The sequence below is a fragment of the Macrobrachium rosenbergii genome, chromosome 10, assembly GCF_040412425.1.
Source record: "Macrobrachium rosenbergii isolate ZJJX-2024 chromosome 10, ASM4041242v1, whole genome shotgun sequence".
NCBI classification, from domain to species: Eukaryota; Metazoa; Arthropoda; class Malacostraca; order Decapoda; family Palaemonidae; genus Macrobrachium; species Macrobrachium rosenbergii.
In genome coordinates this window covers 64872167-64892242 of record NC_089750.1, presented here as the reverse complement: position 1 = coordinate 64892242, position 20076 = coordinate 64872167, and the positions used below count along the sequence as shown (strand labels likewise).

Sequence of the window (20076 nt, the reverse complement as noted above, 5' to 3'; positions counted from 1 at the left end):
TCCAAAGCGAAATTCTAGAGGAAATTTTGCCGTGTGAAACTCTAAACCGTGCGCCTCATTTGTCGAGAGAAATTCAATATTTTTGTTGGGGCTGGCGTTCCCTTACCACTCGGGTTGTTGGTGTTTTTTTCCCCTGACTCTAGTTGCGTTCACAGTTAGTTTATCTTAATTATGTGTTTCCTCTCAAGGCTTGTTTCTGTGCCTTATGTGTTTTCTTCAAAAGCTTGTTTCTCTCTCTCGTGTGTTTTCTTTAAAAGCCCCTCCCGCCCTCTCTCTCTCTCTCTCTCTCTCTCTCTCTCTCTCTCTCTCACCACGCACATACACGTGAAGAAACAGGAATAATAGTTACAGGCTGAGTGATGAATGAGAAACTGTTTTGGATATGTTAAAGTTAAAATACCTGGCGAAAAGTTTAGCTTTGGTGATGTAATCAGCTATCTGTTTCTAAGTGACCAAATTCATGGAAAAAAATACCCTATAATATGTGGCAGGCAAAACCTTTCATGATTTTAAGAGGATCCATATAGCTAAGCTAACCTTATATATTTAAATAAATAAAAACGTTCGTGTAAGGTTTGTCGTTGTTCAGAGTACTTTCCAGGTAAAAGATACAGTTATGGTATTTTCTAATAAGAGATCGAAATAGAAAAAAAGATAGGAAGTGAAAATGACGGCAGCAAATTGAAGAGAACGACGTAGGCAGGCGGTGAGAGCATAATCCAGAAGGGGCCTTCAGGCGACGCCTACTACTATTCCATCCTTTCCAGAATTCGCACAGATTTCATTCACCCATGGAAAGCATTCGGAAGCCTGGAAAGGCCGCCGAGGGGGAGCTTCAGCATACGATTCTCTCTCTCGACGCTTCTCGACAGAATTGTCGAAAGGACTTACCTTTGAACTCATTGCAAAGAGATGGGATCATTCTCGCGCGCCTTCTCTAGTAAAGGCTGTCCCTTGCTGAAGGTTATTTGACAAAGGGTTTTTTTTTTTAAGGCTTCTTCTCTTAACATCACGTTTCGTCTCCCCTTTAATGCTGTCTGCTTGGGGAGGGGGTGCTTAGTTGTATGCCATTTATTTCCTTTGAGGTATTGTTGGCTTGGCGTTGGCTTGGCCTTATAAGTCTCTCTCTCTCTCACGTTACCCAGTATGATTTAGATTTGTTTTCACCGTCGAAATAACCACTCATTGTCATTTTATGATTTCATGTTTATGCTGCGCCTTTGAAGCAATTGTGTAATAATAAATGTGAGTAGTAAAACTATATATACACACATACATATATATATATATATATATATATATATATATATATATATATATATATATATATATATATATATATATATATATATATATATATATATACACAGTATATATAAATATAATCTTCATACCACGAAGATGAGATATGTCAATATAGTCCACAGGAGAAAAGAGAATAAAACACTCTGATAGCTCGATAGTTTCGCCTTCCACCAGGCCTCTTCAAGCTCTTGAAGAGGCCTGGTGGAAGGCGAAATTATCGAGCTATCAGAGTGTTTTATTTCTCTTCTCCTGTGGACTATATATATATATATATATATATATATATATATATATATATATATATATATATATGTATGTATGTATGTATATATGTATGTATGTATGTATGTATGTATATGTATATTTGTGTTTGTACGTGCGCGCGTATAAGCTTGGCTCTTGTCAGTCTGCTTGTTTTACTTGCGCTATGCAAAACAGAATTGCCCTACTTGTTGAGTAGCCTGAAACTTTCTTACTTTAAGTGACTTTTGGGAAATAACATAGCGTTATGATAAGCAAACTTTTGGTATAACGCAACAATGCTAGAGCTTAGGTCGTAAATTATGCCGTGGTAAAGTTCCTAAGTGACGGTTAGACGTCCAAATTACTCTGCCGGTAAGAAGTTTGGGATAATAGTGAACACTCTGAGCTTATCAGGATATAGCCCTGAATTCCAATTAGAAGTTGTTCTTCACTTCGTGAATTATTAGGGCAATAAAAGTATTGATATGCTTGCGTGTTTATGTACAGTATGCAGAGTAACGGGTATTTATAAGAACATCCAGTCCTGTTTATCACCTCTTTTAGCTGGTGCAAAAGTCGTGTACTCGTTCATGTTTGTTATTCCTCAAGATAACTTTGAATGAAAGAATTGACGGATTTCTCCGAGATTTTACAAAAAGTTGGGTTATTGGTCAAAGAAGAATTAGGGACCTGGATACAGATATGATTCTAGGATTTTTTACTTTTCTGTAAAAGAAAACTATTGTGCCGGCTTTGTCTGTCCGTCCTCACTTTTTTCTGTCCGAGCTTTTCTGTCCGCCCTCAGATCTTAAAACCTACTGAGGCTAGAGGTCTGCAAATTGGTACGTTGATCATCCACCCTCCAATCATCAAACATACCAAATTGCAGCCCTCTAGTCTCAGTGGTTTTTATTTTATTTAAGGTTAAAGTTAGCCATAATCGTACTTCTGGCAACGTTATAGGATAGGCCACCACCGGGCCGTGGTTAAAGTTTCATGGGCCGCGGCTCATACAGCATTATACCGAGACCACCGAAAGATAGATTTATTTTCAGTGGCCTTGATTATACGCTGTAGCGGCTGTACAGAAAACGCGATTGCTCTGAAGAAACTTCAGCGCATTTTTTACTTGTTATATATCACAATTTATTTTACTTATTTATTTTGTAACCTTGTAGAGTTGTTTATTACATTTTACCTTATTTATTTTGTAACCTCGTAGAGTTGTTTATTACAATTTATTTTACTTATTTATTTTGTAACATTGCAGAGTCATGCGCTTTTGAGAGTTCTAATTCGTTTAGAAGTTAAAAGTCGAAATGAAACGAATTATCTTTTACTTTCATTTTCGTATATTTCTGTCACGCGAGAGTGATGTGTCATTTACTAATTACGTTACAATGAATCATAACGAACTTACAGCTGGTAACCTTCCGGAATTTCGTTTTTCCTAACAGGAGTTTTAAAGCGCTACTTGTTTTTCAACGCGAAGGTTCTGGGTGTTTCCTCCGATTTCGTTTTTGTTTTAATCTTATGAATCAAACTTTTTTAATTATCAAAATATATGAGTCTTATAAGAGTGATAGATCCATCAAAAGATTGTATTTTCATACATGCTTCTACTGTTAGGCTTTTCTTATAGTATCATCGGGTTATATTTATTTTTAGGGTTTAATATGTTTATTTTAGTATTTACCCCGACTTATGTTTTAGATTATCGTTCCTCAACTGTATGTAGGTAAGTGCCTTACTTTGCTTTCCATATAATTCAAGAATAATGAGAACATTTTTCTCCATGAGGTATATTTTTCGTTGCCAGCGATCAGCATATCGCGTTCAACAGCTCTGTATTTTCATGTTACTTGTGGAAGAGAACTGTATCCGTTTACTTATATCGATGTGAGCCGTCTTCATTTAAATAAAATGTAACGTTTCTATCTTTCTTTTTTCAGTAACGATAGTCGGGACGTTAACTAGTGTAGGGTAGTGTCATGCTGTCTCAACCCTCTCTTTTATTACCGTCGTTTTCGATGGAACGGGTACACAAGGTGGTCATTTCCTAGTGACCAACACTCCAGAGAAATGATCTACCCTTTCCAGAAAATGAACCACGGTTTTTTGGAAAATACTCTGCGCTTCTTCTGGAAAAAATTCACGCTCTTCGGATACATGATTTATGCTCCTGTGACACATGACCCACGTTCCTGTGGGGGTGAAAAGTCTTCACTTCTTCTAAAGAATGATCTACTCTCCTCAGGGAAATGACTTGTGATCTTCTGGGAAAAGATTACGAATGTATTCGAAGGTGATCGAAGGGCAAATGGTTTGTGATGGTTTTTTTTTTTTTTGAGAATTGTCTTTAGCTCTTCTTGATTATGAACTACAGCGTCCTTAAAAAAATGACCCCAGTTTTTTATGGGCATTTATTTTCTGCTCTTCTGGATAATAATATACTGAATTTCGAAAAATAATTTGGGCTGTTATGAAAAATTATCTGCTACTCTAGGTAATTGTTTCATAGAGCTGAAAAATGATCCACGCAATTATGGAACATTATCAACAGTGTTCTCGAAAACAAGCAGCGGCGCGTAATTCATCACAAAAAAACATCAGTACGTGAACGTCGACAGTTATTGATTATGCGAGACTTAGGCTTCGATAGCGAAATCAGGACCAAAATTTTCCGCTATCGTGTACAGGCGCCATAAAATTATTGTGTATGATTCATATACAACTTAAGTTTTTTTTTTTTTTTTTTTTTTTTACTAGTTCAGCCTTACCGTAAAAAATGCCTAACATGAAAGTGGATAAAGATGGCAAGTCTCAGCCCTAGAGACGTTACGTATCATTCTGTGTGCTTTCAATAAGGAGCAAAATGGTGAGAGAGGCTGGCCTTGGGCTGGGCGACGTCAAGTCCAGGCGTGGAGTTCATTACCCTCAGAGCATCATGGTTAAGTACAGAGTGTGTATGTGTGTGTATATATATATATATATATATATATATATATATATATATATATATGAATGTTTGTATGTATGTATGTATGTATGTATGTATGTATGTATGTATGTATGTATGTATGTATGTATGTATGTATACATTGCTTTGTGTTTCGCACAGATTCTCTCTTTTATAAACTGATTCTCTATCTTATAAACAAAGAAACTTATTCTTATTTTATGAAACAGGGGTTGTAGGAAGGTCTGATGAAAACAGACCGACCCTCAATTTCCCTACAACTTGATTAACGTTAGGTTTTGTAGTATTAGAGTGATAAGGTACATTTCATGATGTTGAATTCTTAGAGATAAGTTACAGGTTTTGTATTCATTTAAATTTTGCATTCTCAGTAATAAGTGACATATTGGAATCTATTGATGACTAATGTTGGTTTAAAATTTACGCAGATTATTGAACAGTAACCCAAACCCACTCATGATTGATTTCATATGATGCTTTAGTGTGATCACCCTTAAGAATACACTGAGTTTCATAGGAAGAAGCGAGTTGATAGTTAACTATCAAACCTGTCTACTGCTAAAACCTTTATATTTTTACCCATGCAGAACATTTAGTTATGAAACTTTTGTCGTATGGAAAATATCGTTCTCATTGGCAGTCTCTGTATTAAAAATTTACCGGGTAGTTAAGTTATAATACTATAATTGTATTTTTCTTAGAATACCATAGGGGATTTTAACAACCTTTCAGGATATATTTTTTCGTGGGTATTTATGAAATATGATTTTGAATATCAATGATTTTGGAGACAAATATTAAGCGTATACTAACCTCTAGCCAGAATATCACTAAAATAGGATACAAATCATTTTTTAGATTAATATTAAGCGTAGTAACTTTCAGTCAGAATATTATTAAAAATAAGATATACCGAACACCTCACCTATTAAAGAACAATGCAATGGCGAACATCCAGACGGCCAGGACGAGGAGAACGATGCCCACTTCCTCCGCCCGTACCCTCACGTGTCCCTCCTGCTGGATCGGACTGGTGGAGCCGTTGGGGCTGCCGATGCTGACGTCGGCATCCAACACCGGGGGCGTGCTGATCAGGATTCCCGTTCCGTTCTCTGAAGTGCGTGAAAGTTGTGTGTTTAGTGTTCCGGTTACATTCAAACTTTCAGTGGAAATTAACGTAAATGTTTTGGTCGATAATTTCAAGGGAACGTTGCCCTCAGAAATTTAAGGGGAAGATGCAGTGCAATACTACCCTAGTACAATTCACCTTGTATTTTAATCACTAATTATTATATATATTTATTTATAGTTTTATTAATTTTTATTTTTTCTGGTCTAATAACTGATCTCTTCTTTCTGTATTTCCTATTATCTTTTGTAACTTCTTTCAAATGAACACCATATTCTTCGGAAGCTTAAATTTCAAGCCAATGACCCCTGTAGGCTTGTTCCATATGAATAGGGGTTTATCTTCGTGAATAATAATAATAATAATAATAATAATAATAATAATAATAATAATAATAATAATAATAATAATAATAATAAGGATGTAAAAGAAGGACTATATAGGATCTCTAACTACAAAAATTAATGCCTGAAATTTTTGGGGGGAGTGTAAACCTCTGCCTGACTAGGCTTGGAGAGGAGAAACGTGATTTTGATGAGTGATTTGTTTAACAAATGCACAGTATTATAGGTAACGTACTGATTATGATAATGATATCAAAGAGTTGTGTATATATATGTGAGATAGTGTGGAAAACAATGGGTGTGATGAATATCATTCTAGCCTACCAAGTAAGGCGCTCATGTTCGGTACTAGGTCGAGGACAAGTGGATGGGCTCGCTTTGTTAAAAACCTGTTGACCTGTGCAGTAAATTACATACTTGGAATTTAGGCGACTGTTGTGGGAACGACCACGGTAAAAATAAAAATGACATGCTGAGAACCGGAAGGCTGTCACTTTCTAGAGTCACCCTTTTAATTGATGTGTGTGTGTGTATATATATATATATATATATATATATATATATATATATATATATATATATATATATATATATATATATATATATATATATATATACATACACATATATGTGTGTGTGTGTGTATTTGTTTGTACATACGTGACTAAATACGAAAATTCATGCTTCTGAACGGAGCATTTTTTATATATATATATATATATATATATATATATATATATATATATATATATATATATATATATATATAAAATACTGTATATACTGTATGTGTGTATGTTTATATATATATATATATATATATATATATATATTATAGATAGGTAGATAGATAGATAGATAGCTAGATAGATAATCCAACGAAACGTGACCGTTATTGGTTTCCACCATCTACTTCTTTTCTGAACACACATAGCTCAAGGGCGAACTCTGAAAGGAAATTGTCATTTGTTGGGGCGTTTGAAATTTCAGATCGTTCTTGTTCTTCCGTGAAATTACGGAATTCATAAATATATTACGAGTTGGGTTTTAGATATATCTGGCCAAATTGCCATGCGAAAAAATAAAACCTCGAATTGTATAAAAAAAAAGGCAATTCTAAAAAGATTGCTTTGGAATATATCTTATGTGGCCAAATTGTTATTTGAAAAGATAAAATCTTGAATTATGAAAATGGCGATGAAAAAATGTTTTGGGATATATATTCTGTTCCAGACTACTAAAAGGAAGGAGGTAAAAAGTGGGAATAAAATTTAACCAGGAAGCATTCACGGATAGCATACATTAGCCAAACATAAAAAAAAATAAATAAACGCTTGATTTGCATCTGTATCCAAAATCATCTCAAAATGTGATCGCATCTACATTGACCCGTGGTCCTGTATTCCACACTTTGAAAAAAAATCCATGAACACCCTGTGGACACATCTTGCAGACGGGTTGAGGAATAAACAAGCAGGCATAAAGGAATGCTTTTATATAGTGTCCAGAAATGCGTTCACTTAAGGATTTTTTTTAACGTAACGTCCAATATGAATAGCAGAAACATCTTATCAATAGCTGTCCAGTATGAATAAAAGAAACATCTCATCAATACTTGTATTGATAAGCCTAAATCCTTAGTGGATGAACGCCCAAAGACTGTTATGTACTCATTTTCCCACCTGATTAGTTCCTCGTTGGGAGAGTCGGTGATAGAAATTCATTTCTCGCTATAATGTGGTTCGGATTCCACAATAAGCTGTAGGTCCCGTTGCTAGGTAACCAATTGGTTCTTAGCCACGTAAAATAAGTCTAGCCTTCGGGCCAGCCCTAGGAGAGCTGTTAATCAGCTCAGTGGTCTGGTAAAACTAAGGAATACTTTTTCCCACTTGCAAACACCTCATTGTGAAACCGAACGGCTTCAGTTGAAGAAATATAAAATCATGTTAACGCATTCCCTCCTAATCGGAAACTTGTCCCGATCATAAACTGCCCCTTACTCCCACCCCAACTCCTGGCCGCCCGCAACTCAAATTGGACTAAAAGCCTTTGGAGTCGTATTCTGAAAGCCCGCTGCTTGGAGTAACTCGAGCCATTAGATAGTTGTCTCTCAAAGGCATTCTTCGAAACTTCATTTTTCTCCTCTTGCCCGTGAAAGCTCGCCTAACGACGCGGAAAACATGAAGCCAGAATGGATGATTGGCCGTTGTTAGAGGAGGAATCCAGGAGGACGCCGAGGTACAACAAAAAACGCTGCCTTCAGTTCGAGTCTTTTATCTGTTTTGGCACTGCAGGGGAATCAGGTTTATCTCTCCGTCTGAATGCACCAGTTGGGATTATTTCATGTTACTCTCTGGAATGAGTTTCTCCGGTTATGCAATTAACTAATTAATAATAACAGAGGCAAAAACGATAGTTTGTGTTTCGATTGAATTAATTTTCAGGCAAAATTTACTTCCGTTATATAGAAATCATTAGTAGGCCAGAGGTTTTATTACTGTCATTGAGTATATGCAACTCAGATCGTGTACAATAAAATTTAGTTCCAGCACAAAAACAGAACATTTAATTTTAATCCTCCAGATCCACTCAGCTGCTGTGATACGCAAGAGGTCTTTCATATTGGTGATAGTGTGACTGAATAGCGAGTCAGGGTTTGGAAGGTTGGTAAGTGTGACTGAATAGCGAGACAGGGTTTGGAAGGCTGGTTTGGAAGTGAGAAAGGTTGCGAAGGATTGGGTAAGAGGAATTTTTTTTCTTTATATTACGGTAAGAATGATAGGGGTATAATATTATCGAGCATACTAGGGAAGGTGCATGGCAGAGTTTTGTTTGAAAAAGCGAGACAGATAAAAGCAGTATTGATAGGGGAAGAGCATTGTGGATATGTGGATGAAGTACTTGTCATGGAATGGTTAAGTGGGAGGTTTGAAAGTCAAGGGAAAACGCTGTATATGTCATACATAGACCTAGAAAAGGCAACGTAGAGTGTTGGGAATATATGGTAGATAAGTTCTTGATAATGAGTTAAAGATTATACGATGACAGCAAAGCATTAGCGGGATGAGTATGAATGTTGCAATGATCATTGTCAGATCTTTTCCAGGAGCAGCCCATGTTAAGAGAAACGGCTAAATGGTTAAAAAAAAAAAGACTGGCATGTGTGCATATATATATATATATATATATATATATATATATATATATATATATATATATATATATATATATATATATATATATATATATTATATATGTATATATTTATATATATATATATATATATATATATATATTTATATATATATATATATATGTATGTATATATATATATATATATATATATATATATATATATATATATATATATATATATATATATATATATATATATATATATATATATATATATATATATATATATGTGTGTGTGTGTGTGTGTATGTGTATCAGCAGATTAGGGACCAAAAATTAAAACAAATTAGTTATACTCCTTTAAAGCATATAAACCTTTTATGTAAGTAGGCTGCATAGTATAATACATGTAAGAATATCTCGAAACATGTCAGTTCAGCTACAGAAGTTTTTGGTTTAGGCAATATGTTACGAGTTATAGATACAACATCTCGCTATAGAAGTGGAAGTATATATTTGCTCTATTGCCCTTTTATGGGCAATAAATATAATTAAAAGGTTTGTTGCCGCAATACCATCCTAAAGTTTTAGGGAAATTCTCTCTCTCTCTCTCTCTCTCTCTCTCTCTCTCTCTCTCTCTCTCTCTCTCACACACACACACACACACACATACACACACACACGCAGTTTAGAATTAAAATTGTATTACTTTTGTAAGATGTGAAAAATTCCTCCAGTTCTCTTCGCGAGTCTTCAGATTCATTATTATTTGAATAATTTTCGAAACAGTTGTAATCACAAGCTTCCACGGTGTCGCAGAAAGGGAATGATTTCAGTGGTGTGGAATAAGCACATGGTCGTATACTATTAGGGGAATCGTACCAATTATTTTTTATCATTCGCAACAGAATCCTGCTGTTTGGTTTTCGCTATGTAAAATGTTGTTATTGTAATATATTTCACTAGTTCCAACATAAAAGAATTGTATTGTCGAACACTTAATATCTAACTCAGGGCTTTACACCAGCGAAACGTTGCAGACTCGAGCAAACAGACGGATCTCGTCCGACCAAACAGAGCGAATTTACAACGGATAATTCCAATTCATAAACAAACGGAAACTGAGACCGATTCCAGACATGCCTCTCCTTTCGAAACTGCCAAATATTTAAAATAACAGTCATCTCTTGTTTCATTCATTTATTGAGAAAAGTAATAGCAGGCGCAACGGAATATCCATCCGCTAATTGGCTGGCGTGTGAAGCTTAGAAAGCCCATTAACCCATTCGTCCTCATATCCTACTTATCCACTCTCTCTCTCTCTCTCTCTCTCTCTCTCTCTCTCTCTCTCTCTCTCTCTCTCTCTCTCTCTCTCTCTCCCCATTGTCGATTAACCCCGGGAGCTATTGACTTTTTCCTTGCCATCTCTTTCAAAGACTCAAATTGCATGCATAGTTGCAAGGTAAATTGAGGCCCCTGCCCTTTGAGAACGTCACTGGAAACTGACGTGTTGTCTGAAGACGGCAAAACAAATATGCGTGGCTGTTGACAAACGATTCAGTGGAATATTCATAAAACGATTCCCACTGATGGTAGGGGAGATGGAATATCAGGTGTGTGTGACTGCTTGCTTTAATGCATGCGTTTCAGAGTTATTCGGTTCACATGCGCTATGCATACATTTGACTTATGGGCACGTGGAGTTACTTATTATTTTTGATTTTTTATTGTTATATGCTGTTAAATGATGTATTTGCGCACTTTTACCCATTATAATATGTTGGGAATATTTACATGGTTTTGAGTAAAGGTACAAAAGTATTCTGTACCTTTATCAAAAGTAATTTTGGTTTCAGCTCTCTCTTATGTAAGGAGTAACTAAGAATTGCTCATTTTTGTTGAAATATCTGCTCCGATTTGCACTTTTGAGCCTAATACTCGAATCACCTTCCCTCCCCCCCCCCCGCCAGTAATTTTCTAACGGCTCAGGTATCCAGATTTGCTAAATATACCCCCAAATGCTCTAATCATAGAGACTCTTGAGTTTGTTGATTATCCTCACCCTAAACTTTCATGTCTAATTAAGTGACTCTGCAGTGAGCGAAAATGGTTTTCATGGTGTCATATAACAAGTGAAAAGCTGTCTCCTTCATTACAAAAAATAAAATCATGAATATAATATCCAACTGTCAGAAAGATGGGAGTATACTAAATTAGGCAAAGCTTGAAATCAGTCGTTTTTATCAGTTCTTGTTTGTACAATTGTGTATTATTATCTGGAAGCTATGTATTCGCCGGGTTCTCTATATTATGTCTTATTTTTTCTCATAAGGTATCTTGTAGATGGATTTCTTTGGAATTTCGGGAATTTTTTACTTAAAGGCCCAGGACAAGTTGATTAGGTTTGGTTTGGTTATTGTTCCTCTCACAATGTGTAGAATGACTGAAGGGAAAATAAACCTAGTGGCAAACATGTCTATAAAAACGTTCCGGGTTTTACCCTTTTCGTTTGATGCTGAATCATTTATTCAGGCTTCTCTTGTAACATCTGTGTTCTTGTTAAGGTAAAAAGGAGGATACCAGAACGCAGGATCATGTTTGCATAACAAGGCCACGTTGCAGTTTATGTACGTTCTTCTCAAGTTCAAGCATGTTTATCCACCCAGGTAAATTATCATCATATCGCCAAATCTCATTCAAACTTATCGCCTGTCATAAGATTCCGGAATTGAAAATTGATTGCTTTCATAAAGCTTTCATTGTAATTATCTGGAAATCTTTAACGTGTCCATCAACGAATTGGACGATTTTTTAAATATTCAGTTTTTCTTTAGCTTCAAAGTCAATGAAATTAGGCCAGATTGACGAGAAAAATTACATCAGTAGAATCTCTGGACTTTCGCCGACCTTGTTAATAAAATTTTTATATTCAATCCAGATGCAGCTGCGCTTTCCCAATTTGAAAGTCTTTATCAATTTTTGCACCCTTTCTTTCGAGATGGTATCCCACAGTCTTTTTGAGTTGAAATTTCCCCCATAAGAATGCGGAGATGAGCACTTGGGAGACTAAGCTTGCAGTTCTTACCTTACCCTAGGGTGACCGGGAGGCGGCAACAGCAGTATAGGGTAAACTATAAAGTCGTGTAGCAGAGGATTTGCTACTAGATTCAGTTTACCTCAAGTACATTTTATCCTCATGCACACATAAACGTGCACGTGCACGCGCGCACACACATTATATATATATGTGTGTGTGTGTGTGTGTTTGTGTTTGATTTTAAATAACGAAAAATTAAAAACGTGATGATTATACGAACAAAGTTACAGCCACGTATATTCTATATGTGCGTACATATATACATGTGTGTGTATGTGTACGAATGTATGTATGTACATTAGTATGTATGCTTGTTTATAATGACATGCATATAGAAGCAATATATTGACATATTAATATAAAACCCTTTATATGGTACACCATTGTATTCCTACAGACCCAACTTACGAAGAAAGAATGATAAAGTAGTCAAATTTTATTTAACTGTCGCTTAGCAGCGAGACTTCGCGAGCTATGCAGCTGTTCTCAACATGATTGAAAGGCGATCCCAATTATCTGCATGCCATGTTCGTCAGCGGGGCTGAGTGCCTGTGACGCCTTATTATCATGACGTGTTGCAAGGTGAAATCACCTCTCAGGTACGAAAACAACATTTTCAGTATTGCTGGATTTCATCCACGTTGAGGTAAAGGAAGGGATGATTTGAAGGACAGTTCGTGTAGGCGTGTTAAATGAGGGATAAGAGTTATTGATGAATAGTGGGATTTAAATGGAGAAGAATTATCGAGACAAAAAGGGAGGGAATAAGGAAACGTTTTTACTCCTCCCAAAACGTTTATGGTTATTGGAAACAAGTTAGTATACTTTAAAAAGACGTTCTCTGCTGGGAAGTCTGCATACGCCTCAGAGGAGTGCTCCAAGGGGATACTCATAAACTGACGTTGGTTGCATGTTCGATTAGTAATGCACGTTCATTCTGACGTTATTGATTAAGTGCTGAGTAAGTTTATTACAATTTCAGATAGTTGATTAAAATGATGGTGCCAGCTTTTATTGAATTAACCATTTTATATTCAGTGTTGGGCTAATTTTGGTACAGGACAGTGGTCAAGATCAGTTAGGGGTTCGTGTTTAACTCGGAGAAGACTTATTATATAAAAAAAAAGTTTGGAACCTTAGATTTGAGGTATGAGAAAAGTAAGGCCTATGAGGTAAACTAAGAGAAAGAACAGTGTTTAGAACATGACCAAGTAAACACGATGAAGGTTTCTAACAAAGCGTGTTGAGACTGTGAAGCCCCCAGGCGGAGATGATAAATATTAGGGCGTCTGTGGAGGAGGATTCTGGATACCATTATAGGGAACTTTTTCGGAGTTTCTGACGTTTGAGGTGAGGGGTGTAATGTATTGTTTCCTTTTATCTTTATAAGAGTGCTCAATACAAAATGTTGATTTTCTGATTGTTAATGTTTTCGTTCAGCAAGAACGGACATTCACATGAAACAAGTCAAAAGGGTTAACTTACAAACAGGGCTTTTACAATATAACACATATGTATTAAAATGGAAAGCAGAAATGAAAAAAAAAAAACAGTAATGGAAGAATTCCAAGTAAACAACAGACAGATGGCGTTAGGTCAACAAAAAGAATAACAATATAATCATAATTCTTATACTGTTTAGAAAGCAAGAAGTGTTATACAACTTATCATATGCGAAGAGATGAATCAGTGTTTTTCAAAAGCTTTCGTTACTGAAAGAATGGATGGCGATAGGTTGGCGAAGAGTACAGCATATTATTCGTTAGTGTGGATGGAGGGGGAGAAAGCGGAGTACATGTGCAAAGAAGAGAATGGACATTTTTATATGTAAAGTATGCAAGACATGTTAATCGTTCTTTCAGCAGTCGAGATATGGAAGCTCTAGTAACTGATGTCTTGTTTTTTCTGGCGAATCACCCAATGTTACGGAAAACAGCTTACTGTTTAATTATATGCATATATGTATATGTATATGTATATATAATATATATAAACGTACATATATATATATACATATACGTATATGTATGTATATATATATATATATATATATATATATATATATATATATATATATATATATATATATCCATGTGACATATAAATATATGAAGCGCTCGCAGGAAGAGGTGGAAAGGAAAGATCGTTGATCCTGAGCTTTCGTCTTTATTTCAAGACCTGATCACAGTAGCTGTGTCCAGGTCTTTCCTTTCACCTTTCCTATGAGCGCTTCTTATGTATATATATATATATATATATATATATATATATATATATATATATATATATATATATATATATATATATTATATATATATATATATATATATATATATATATAAATTTATTATATATATATATATATATATATATAAATTTATTAATTAGAATCTTATTGTATATTCATTACAAAAATATAAGTGTGTGCGAGCTTGTGGGGTATTTACAATATAAGCGTATGAACATATAGGTAAATATATTTTACTTTCTCACATAGGATTTTGGGTCTAAATCTCAAAAACTAAGCAGAAACCCATGAAATCTCTCCATTTCTACGCCTATATCATTTAAAGCAACAAATCTAAGCCACTTGTGAAGAATTATACCCCAGAACTCCTCCTGTGTTTACCTGTTTCTCTGCCAAGAGTGAGGTAACACAGCTTATTCTGATAAAGCGTGACGGGTGGTAAGGATCACAGAGTCAGTTGGCTGCAGATCACCGAGTCAAACATTAGCCACTATGTTCTGTGTGGCACCGGGTAGCATGATGCATGGGAGGGTAAGGGGAGTTGGGGGAGGGTTAATAAGCCTCGTCTATTTGGTGCCCTTTTGGTTAAAAGAAACCACAGCTCAACAATATTGTAATTTAAACAGGTAGCGAAGCATTATTATTATTATTATTATTATTATTATTATTATTATTATTATTATTATGATGATGATGTTGTTGCTGATCGTTGTTCGGAGAAACTTGCGCTCCTTTGTGTAGCTAAACAATAAATAAACTCTGATTCTTATCGTGGAGTCACATTGCCATTGCTCATATTCGTATTTTCCATTGACCTTTGATCTTCAATAATTTCGACAAATTTTAAGAAAAAGCTTGGGTACTGGGAACACGATAGGAACATGATAGGAAAAAAATGTTGAGCAGTGCCATCTATACGAGTATTAACTACAGCCTTTCCCCCTCAAGAACAAAATCATAAAATAAAAAAATAAAAACTTAGTGGTACTGAGAAACCAACGATTGGAATAATTTAATATTTTGTCTCGGATTTCCGTTCCTATGTTTAGTTGTCGAGAATACTTTACGAGCGAAAAATAGCAATTCTGCTGAAGAGCGCCGAAAAATTCCGAAACTTGAGTAGACTTTGCCGTAAGCCAAAGCCTAACAGCTTTGAAATACGATAAATTCGCTTTTCAAAAGCATAATAACAATGATAATAAATAGTTTACCAAATGAATGTTCATTCCTAAAATTATTAAGAACTAAGAACACTTATCAGTTCTTATTAATCTTAGGAATGAACGTTCATTTTCTAGACTATTATTATTATTGTTATACATTATTGTTATGCAGAAAGTTTTAGGGCTGTATCCTCTCATTGAAATCTCGAAGTGCTTAATTAGAATCAAGAAATGCCATCAACATCATGTCATTTCGAGAATTCCAATTATTCCTGTGATCCACGTTTCTCCTGAAATGAGAGATTCGGGGGGGAGGGGGGGTGCCAAACCCTTGCGAGAACAAACAGTTATTTCACAGGCATTCCAATTACTTGACCCTCCTCCATTTAATTAATCTAACCACAGTGTGGCATTTGAAGGACGACCTTGCTCTCTGTTGTCGTCTGTGATCTTTGATCAGATGTTGGGGAAAGTTTTCCTCCACCATCGAAGTAGACAGAGTTGATGTATTCATTAGTGTCTGTTTGAGTCTGTGTCTGTCGGTTACATATCTCGAATATTATTCAGTGAAATATTTTGTAGCGAGTAGAGCGAGCTATGGGCCAAGGAAGAGTTGATTTGATTTTGAGATGGATCGGGAGCCAGATGCTAGAAAAATCCATCATATGTATGCCATTAACATTCCTCAACCTGTAGGGATTCCGTTCGGATTCGGACAGCTGTTCGGATGTGGTGGATAAAGATAGGTGCTCATAGGGGTTAATGTACGGTTAGGTATGCTTTCTGTATTTCTACAGTGAAATAAGGCATTACGTGGTTTAAACGAGTGAAAGCTGATAAATGACTGTAAAAAAGAAAATAAACACTAATTCAAGGAATGATTAATATCTACCAACTTTTTATATCATTGGACTGATATGGGGTTCTAGTTCGTTAACGTCTTTGACAGCTGCCTCAAAATATAAACACCACCGTCTAAAAAAAAAAAAAAATTAAATAAATGCGTCGAACCTTCCCTCCGTAATGTGTCGTCCATCCGGTAAATATTTCGAACCATATGGTTCTCGTCGCTCTAAATCTTCGGTAATGGTTATGCCACACTGCCGTTTTTTTCGGTTACACCAGATATAAAAATAAAAATAACGATTCTCGGGCCTGAGGCGAGGCACTTTGTGCTACGTGTTAAAGAAATGTTTATTTACGGGTGTAATGGGTGTTAGGGAGCGGCATCCATTGCCTGCGTTGGGTGATTCATTCGCTCACTGTCACGACAATTTTTTGTTTTTTTTACCCCCTTCTGTCTTCATCCATTCGTTCTCACATTTGGCTCATAGGTCTCGTTGTGACAGTACGCTTAATACTTCTTTTATATATATATGTGTGTGTGTGTGTGTGTGTGTGTCCGAAAACCCCGAGACGGACATGATTATTGGACTCCGCTGCACTGAGGGAATTAATTATGCTAGATGCTTGTTGGCAAAAACATGTATTAGTCGATGAAGACAGTTTTAACCTTTACCAAAATAGTTTCCGCTAAACCTTCCGGCCTAGTTCTGAAATTAGGTAGCTTTGGGAGTGGTCAGTATTTGGTTAGGTGGCCGACAATGAATCAGCCATTATTCCTCGTTGTTAGCCCTTATTTCTGACAAGCAACCATCGTTCCTAGATATCAACCCTTAATGCTACCGATCAACCATTGCTCCTGGTTTTTAGGTCTCATCCCTGTCAGTCAACTATTATTCCTAGTTAATAGGTTTTGTTCATACCAAACAACCCTTATGTTTAGTTATTCGTGCATATTCCTGCCTTATCCTGCCAAGCAACCGTTCTTCCTTGAACTTAGCCCCTTTTTCATGCTAGGCAACCATTGTCCCTAATTATCCTTATTCTTGGGGGTCAACAATTGTTCCTCGTAATATTAGCCCTTATTCCTGCAGAACAACCATTGTTTTGATCATTAGTAGCCATTATTCCTGCTGATCAGTCATTCTTCTGGTCATTGGCTCTCATTTCTACAAAGAAACCCTTGCTTGCTTCTCTACGACTGCAACAACACGCCTTCCTTGCGGGGACCGAACTTATTTTGACAGTTATATTCGTCTTGTTCTTTTTACACACCCGCATTGTTCTCTGCCCTCATTTGCAATTAGAGGTCCTTCTAGCTTTCCTTTTGAACTACTGGAGAAAGGCAACTTTACCCTAACAACTATTACGCTAACAACTTTCTGTAATGTCACTTTATTCATCCTGTCGGAATAGGCCCTCTGTTTTAGCCCCAGTGCCCAAGAACGTATTCATGGTCGCGAGAGCTGATATGTTATTGACGTCACTCGTTCAGATAGAAGGATGGAAGTTTGAGGCCAAAGAAAACAGAAGTAGAAAGGGAGTTCCAGAGCTCGAAAGTAGAGACAGAAACTAGCTGAGACGTGCGATCCACGATTACTGACTTCTAGAGTAAATGAGGGGAGAAGTTTACTGACAGGTGATACAAGACGACCCGAGAAGATTAGTGACTGTTTTTTTATAGTCTCTTTTCTCCCTAATAAACAACCTCAAAACTCCTCAAGATTCGGATTCCATCATTGCTCAAAAACTACATCTATTTCCTAGATGCCATAGAATTTCAATCGAAATCTCCATGAGGGGTTTTTTTTATATGATTTATCTGCCTTACTTCAGTCATACGCCTTCTCGACCTCTTCTCCAGCTATCTAAGCAATCTGTAGTGTTCATGTCTTGAGGCTTCAAGGAAAATACACACCCTCACCTACCCCAACACATACAGTATGTATGTGTGTATATATGTGTATATATATATATATATATATATATATATATATATATATATATATATATATATATACATACAGTGTACACTGTATATGTACAGTTTATATGCATAGATATATATACATATACATACATACATATATATACATACATACATACATACACACGCGCACACCTTCCCACACACAAACAGTTTTTATGTGCGTATGCGGTTTTGTGAGTGCGTAGGACTGGGCAAATGTACTCGTCCTTCAAATGAATTAATCCTTGTAGAGAGGATTAATACTTGGGATGATGACGTCATCCGTCGAATCCGGACAAAAAAAAACATAAAAAAACTTTCCAAGGTGCGTTCTATTAATAAAAAGCTGATAGAGCGTAGACATTTCATTTTGGATCTCTACCACTTGCGTCATCATGTTGTTCCCAAAAGGGCGAATCTCCATCACATTTTTCGCCCAGTTGCTCTCAGGGATTTAAATCATATCTGATACTTCAAAGGGGAATGAAAAAATATTGCTTTAGAAATCATGGAAAATTTGTGTAGATTTTTCTAATCTTCTTTTTAGCTGTTACATATTTTTCTTCTATTAGGACTTAATTTCACTTATGTAATGTAAAATTACGATTTTACTTGAATGCAAAACAGTTTGCCTAATTATGTTAGTTTGCTTATGAATAGCAAAACGAGAAAAATAGACCAGCATGAAAAATGGTTTGCATACTTGATGTATGAAGTGGTTAATTGTGTGAAGGTTTTCTGCACGTTGGGTTCTCCCCTATCCCACCATTTCAAGAATAAACATGGCAGTGATTAGTCTGACCAAAACACGCCTTTCAAAGAGGATCGACACCCACCTACAGACAAGCCCCATTCATAACCATATTATCAGGGCTTCACTTGGTTCTGCTGTAAAGACCTTCATTTCTTTCTCTTAGAGAGATTCATTGCGTTCTGTACAAAACAGATTAGTAGCACATACAGAAGTTTGTTTCCCCAGCACCGTTATCTTCACAACATTGTTTCTATTGTATAATTATGTTTGAGAATCTCTCTCTCTCTCTCTCTCTCTCTCTCTCTCTCTCTCTCTCTCTCTCTCTCTCATATGAATTGCTATTTGTTATTAAACAGAACGTTATGTTTTGGGTAACGTTGTAATTCCAATATTTTTCAAATGAAACATTATCAACTCCTTTATTAGGGTGTGTTTGTCCATCTGTCACTCTTTGTGTTTATATATATGTATATATATATATATATATATATATATATATATATATATATATATATATATATATATATGTATATATATATACATATATATATATATGTTATATATATATACATATATATTATATATATACATATATATATAATTGTAAGAGCCACAGTGCCCTCTGAGCTTCTCGAATTCTTCCCGCTTTTTTAGATACGCTTGTCACTACAAAGCCTTAAGATCCAAGTGCAAGAAATGTCAAGAAATTATGATGTCCGGTAGCGGGAAACGAACCTGGGTCCCCTAACCAGAACGAGGTACCATTGTTGACCTGACCACGAGAAGGAGGGCATTGTGGCTATTACAATTACATACGTATCTGGTAAAAAAGTGACCAGTAGATTCTACATATATATATATATATA

General features: G+C 35.8%; 1 protein-coding gene across 2 annotated transcripts in view; it reads right to left on the bottom strand.

Moving 5' to 3' along the window:
• The window catches only part of LOC136842725 (uncharacterized), a 245195-nt gene that overhangs the window by 13629 nt on the left and 211490 nt on the right, over nucleotides 1-20076 (bottom strand). For both annotated transcript variants that reach the window (XM_067110446.1, XM_067110447.1), the window contains one exon: nucleotides 5454-5640. In XM_067110446.1, coding sequence (XP_066966547.1) covers nucleotides 5454-5640 — 187 coding nt within the window. The remainder of the gene's footprint in view (nucleotides 1-5453; nucleotides 5641-20076) is intronic.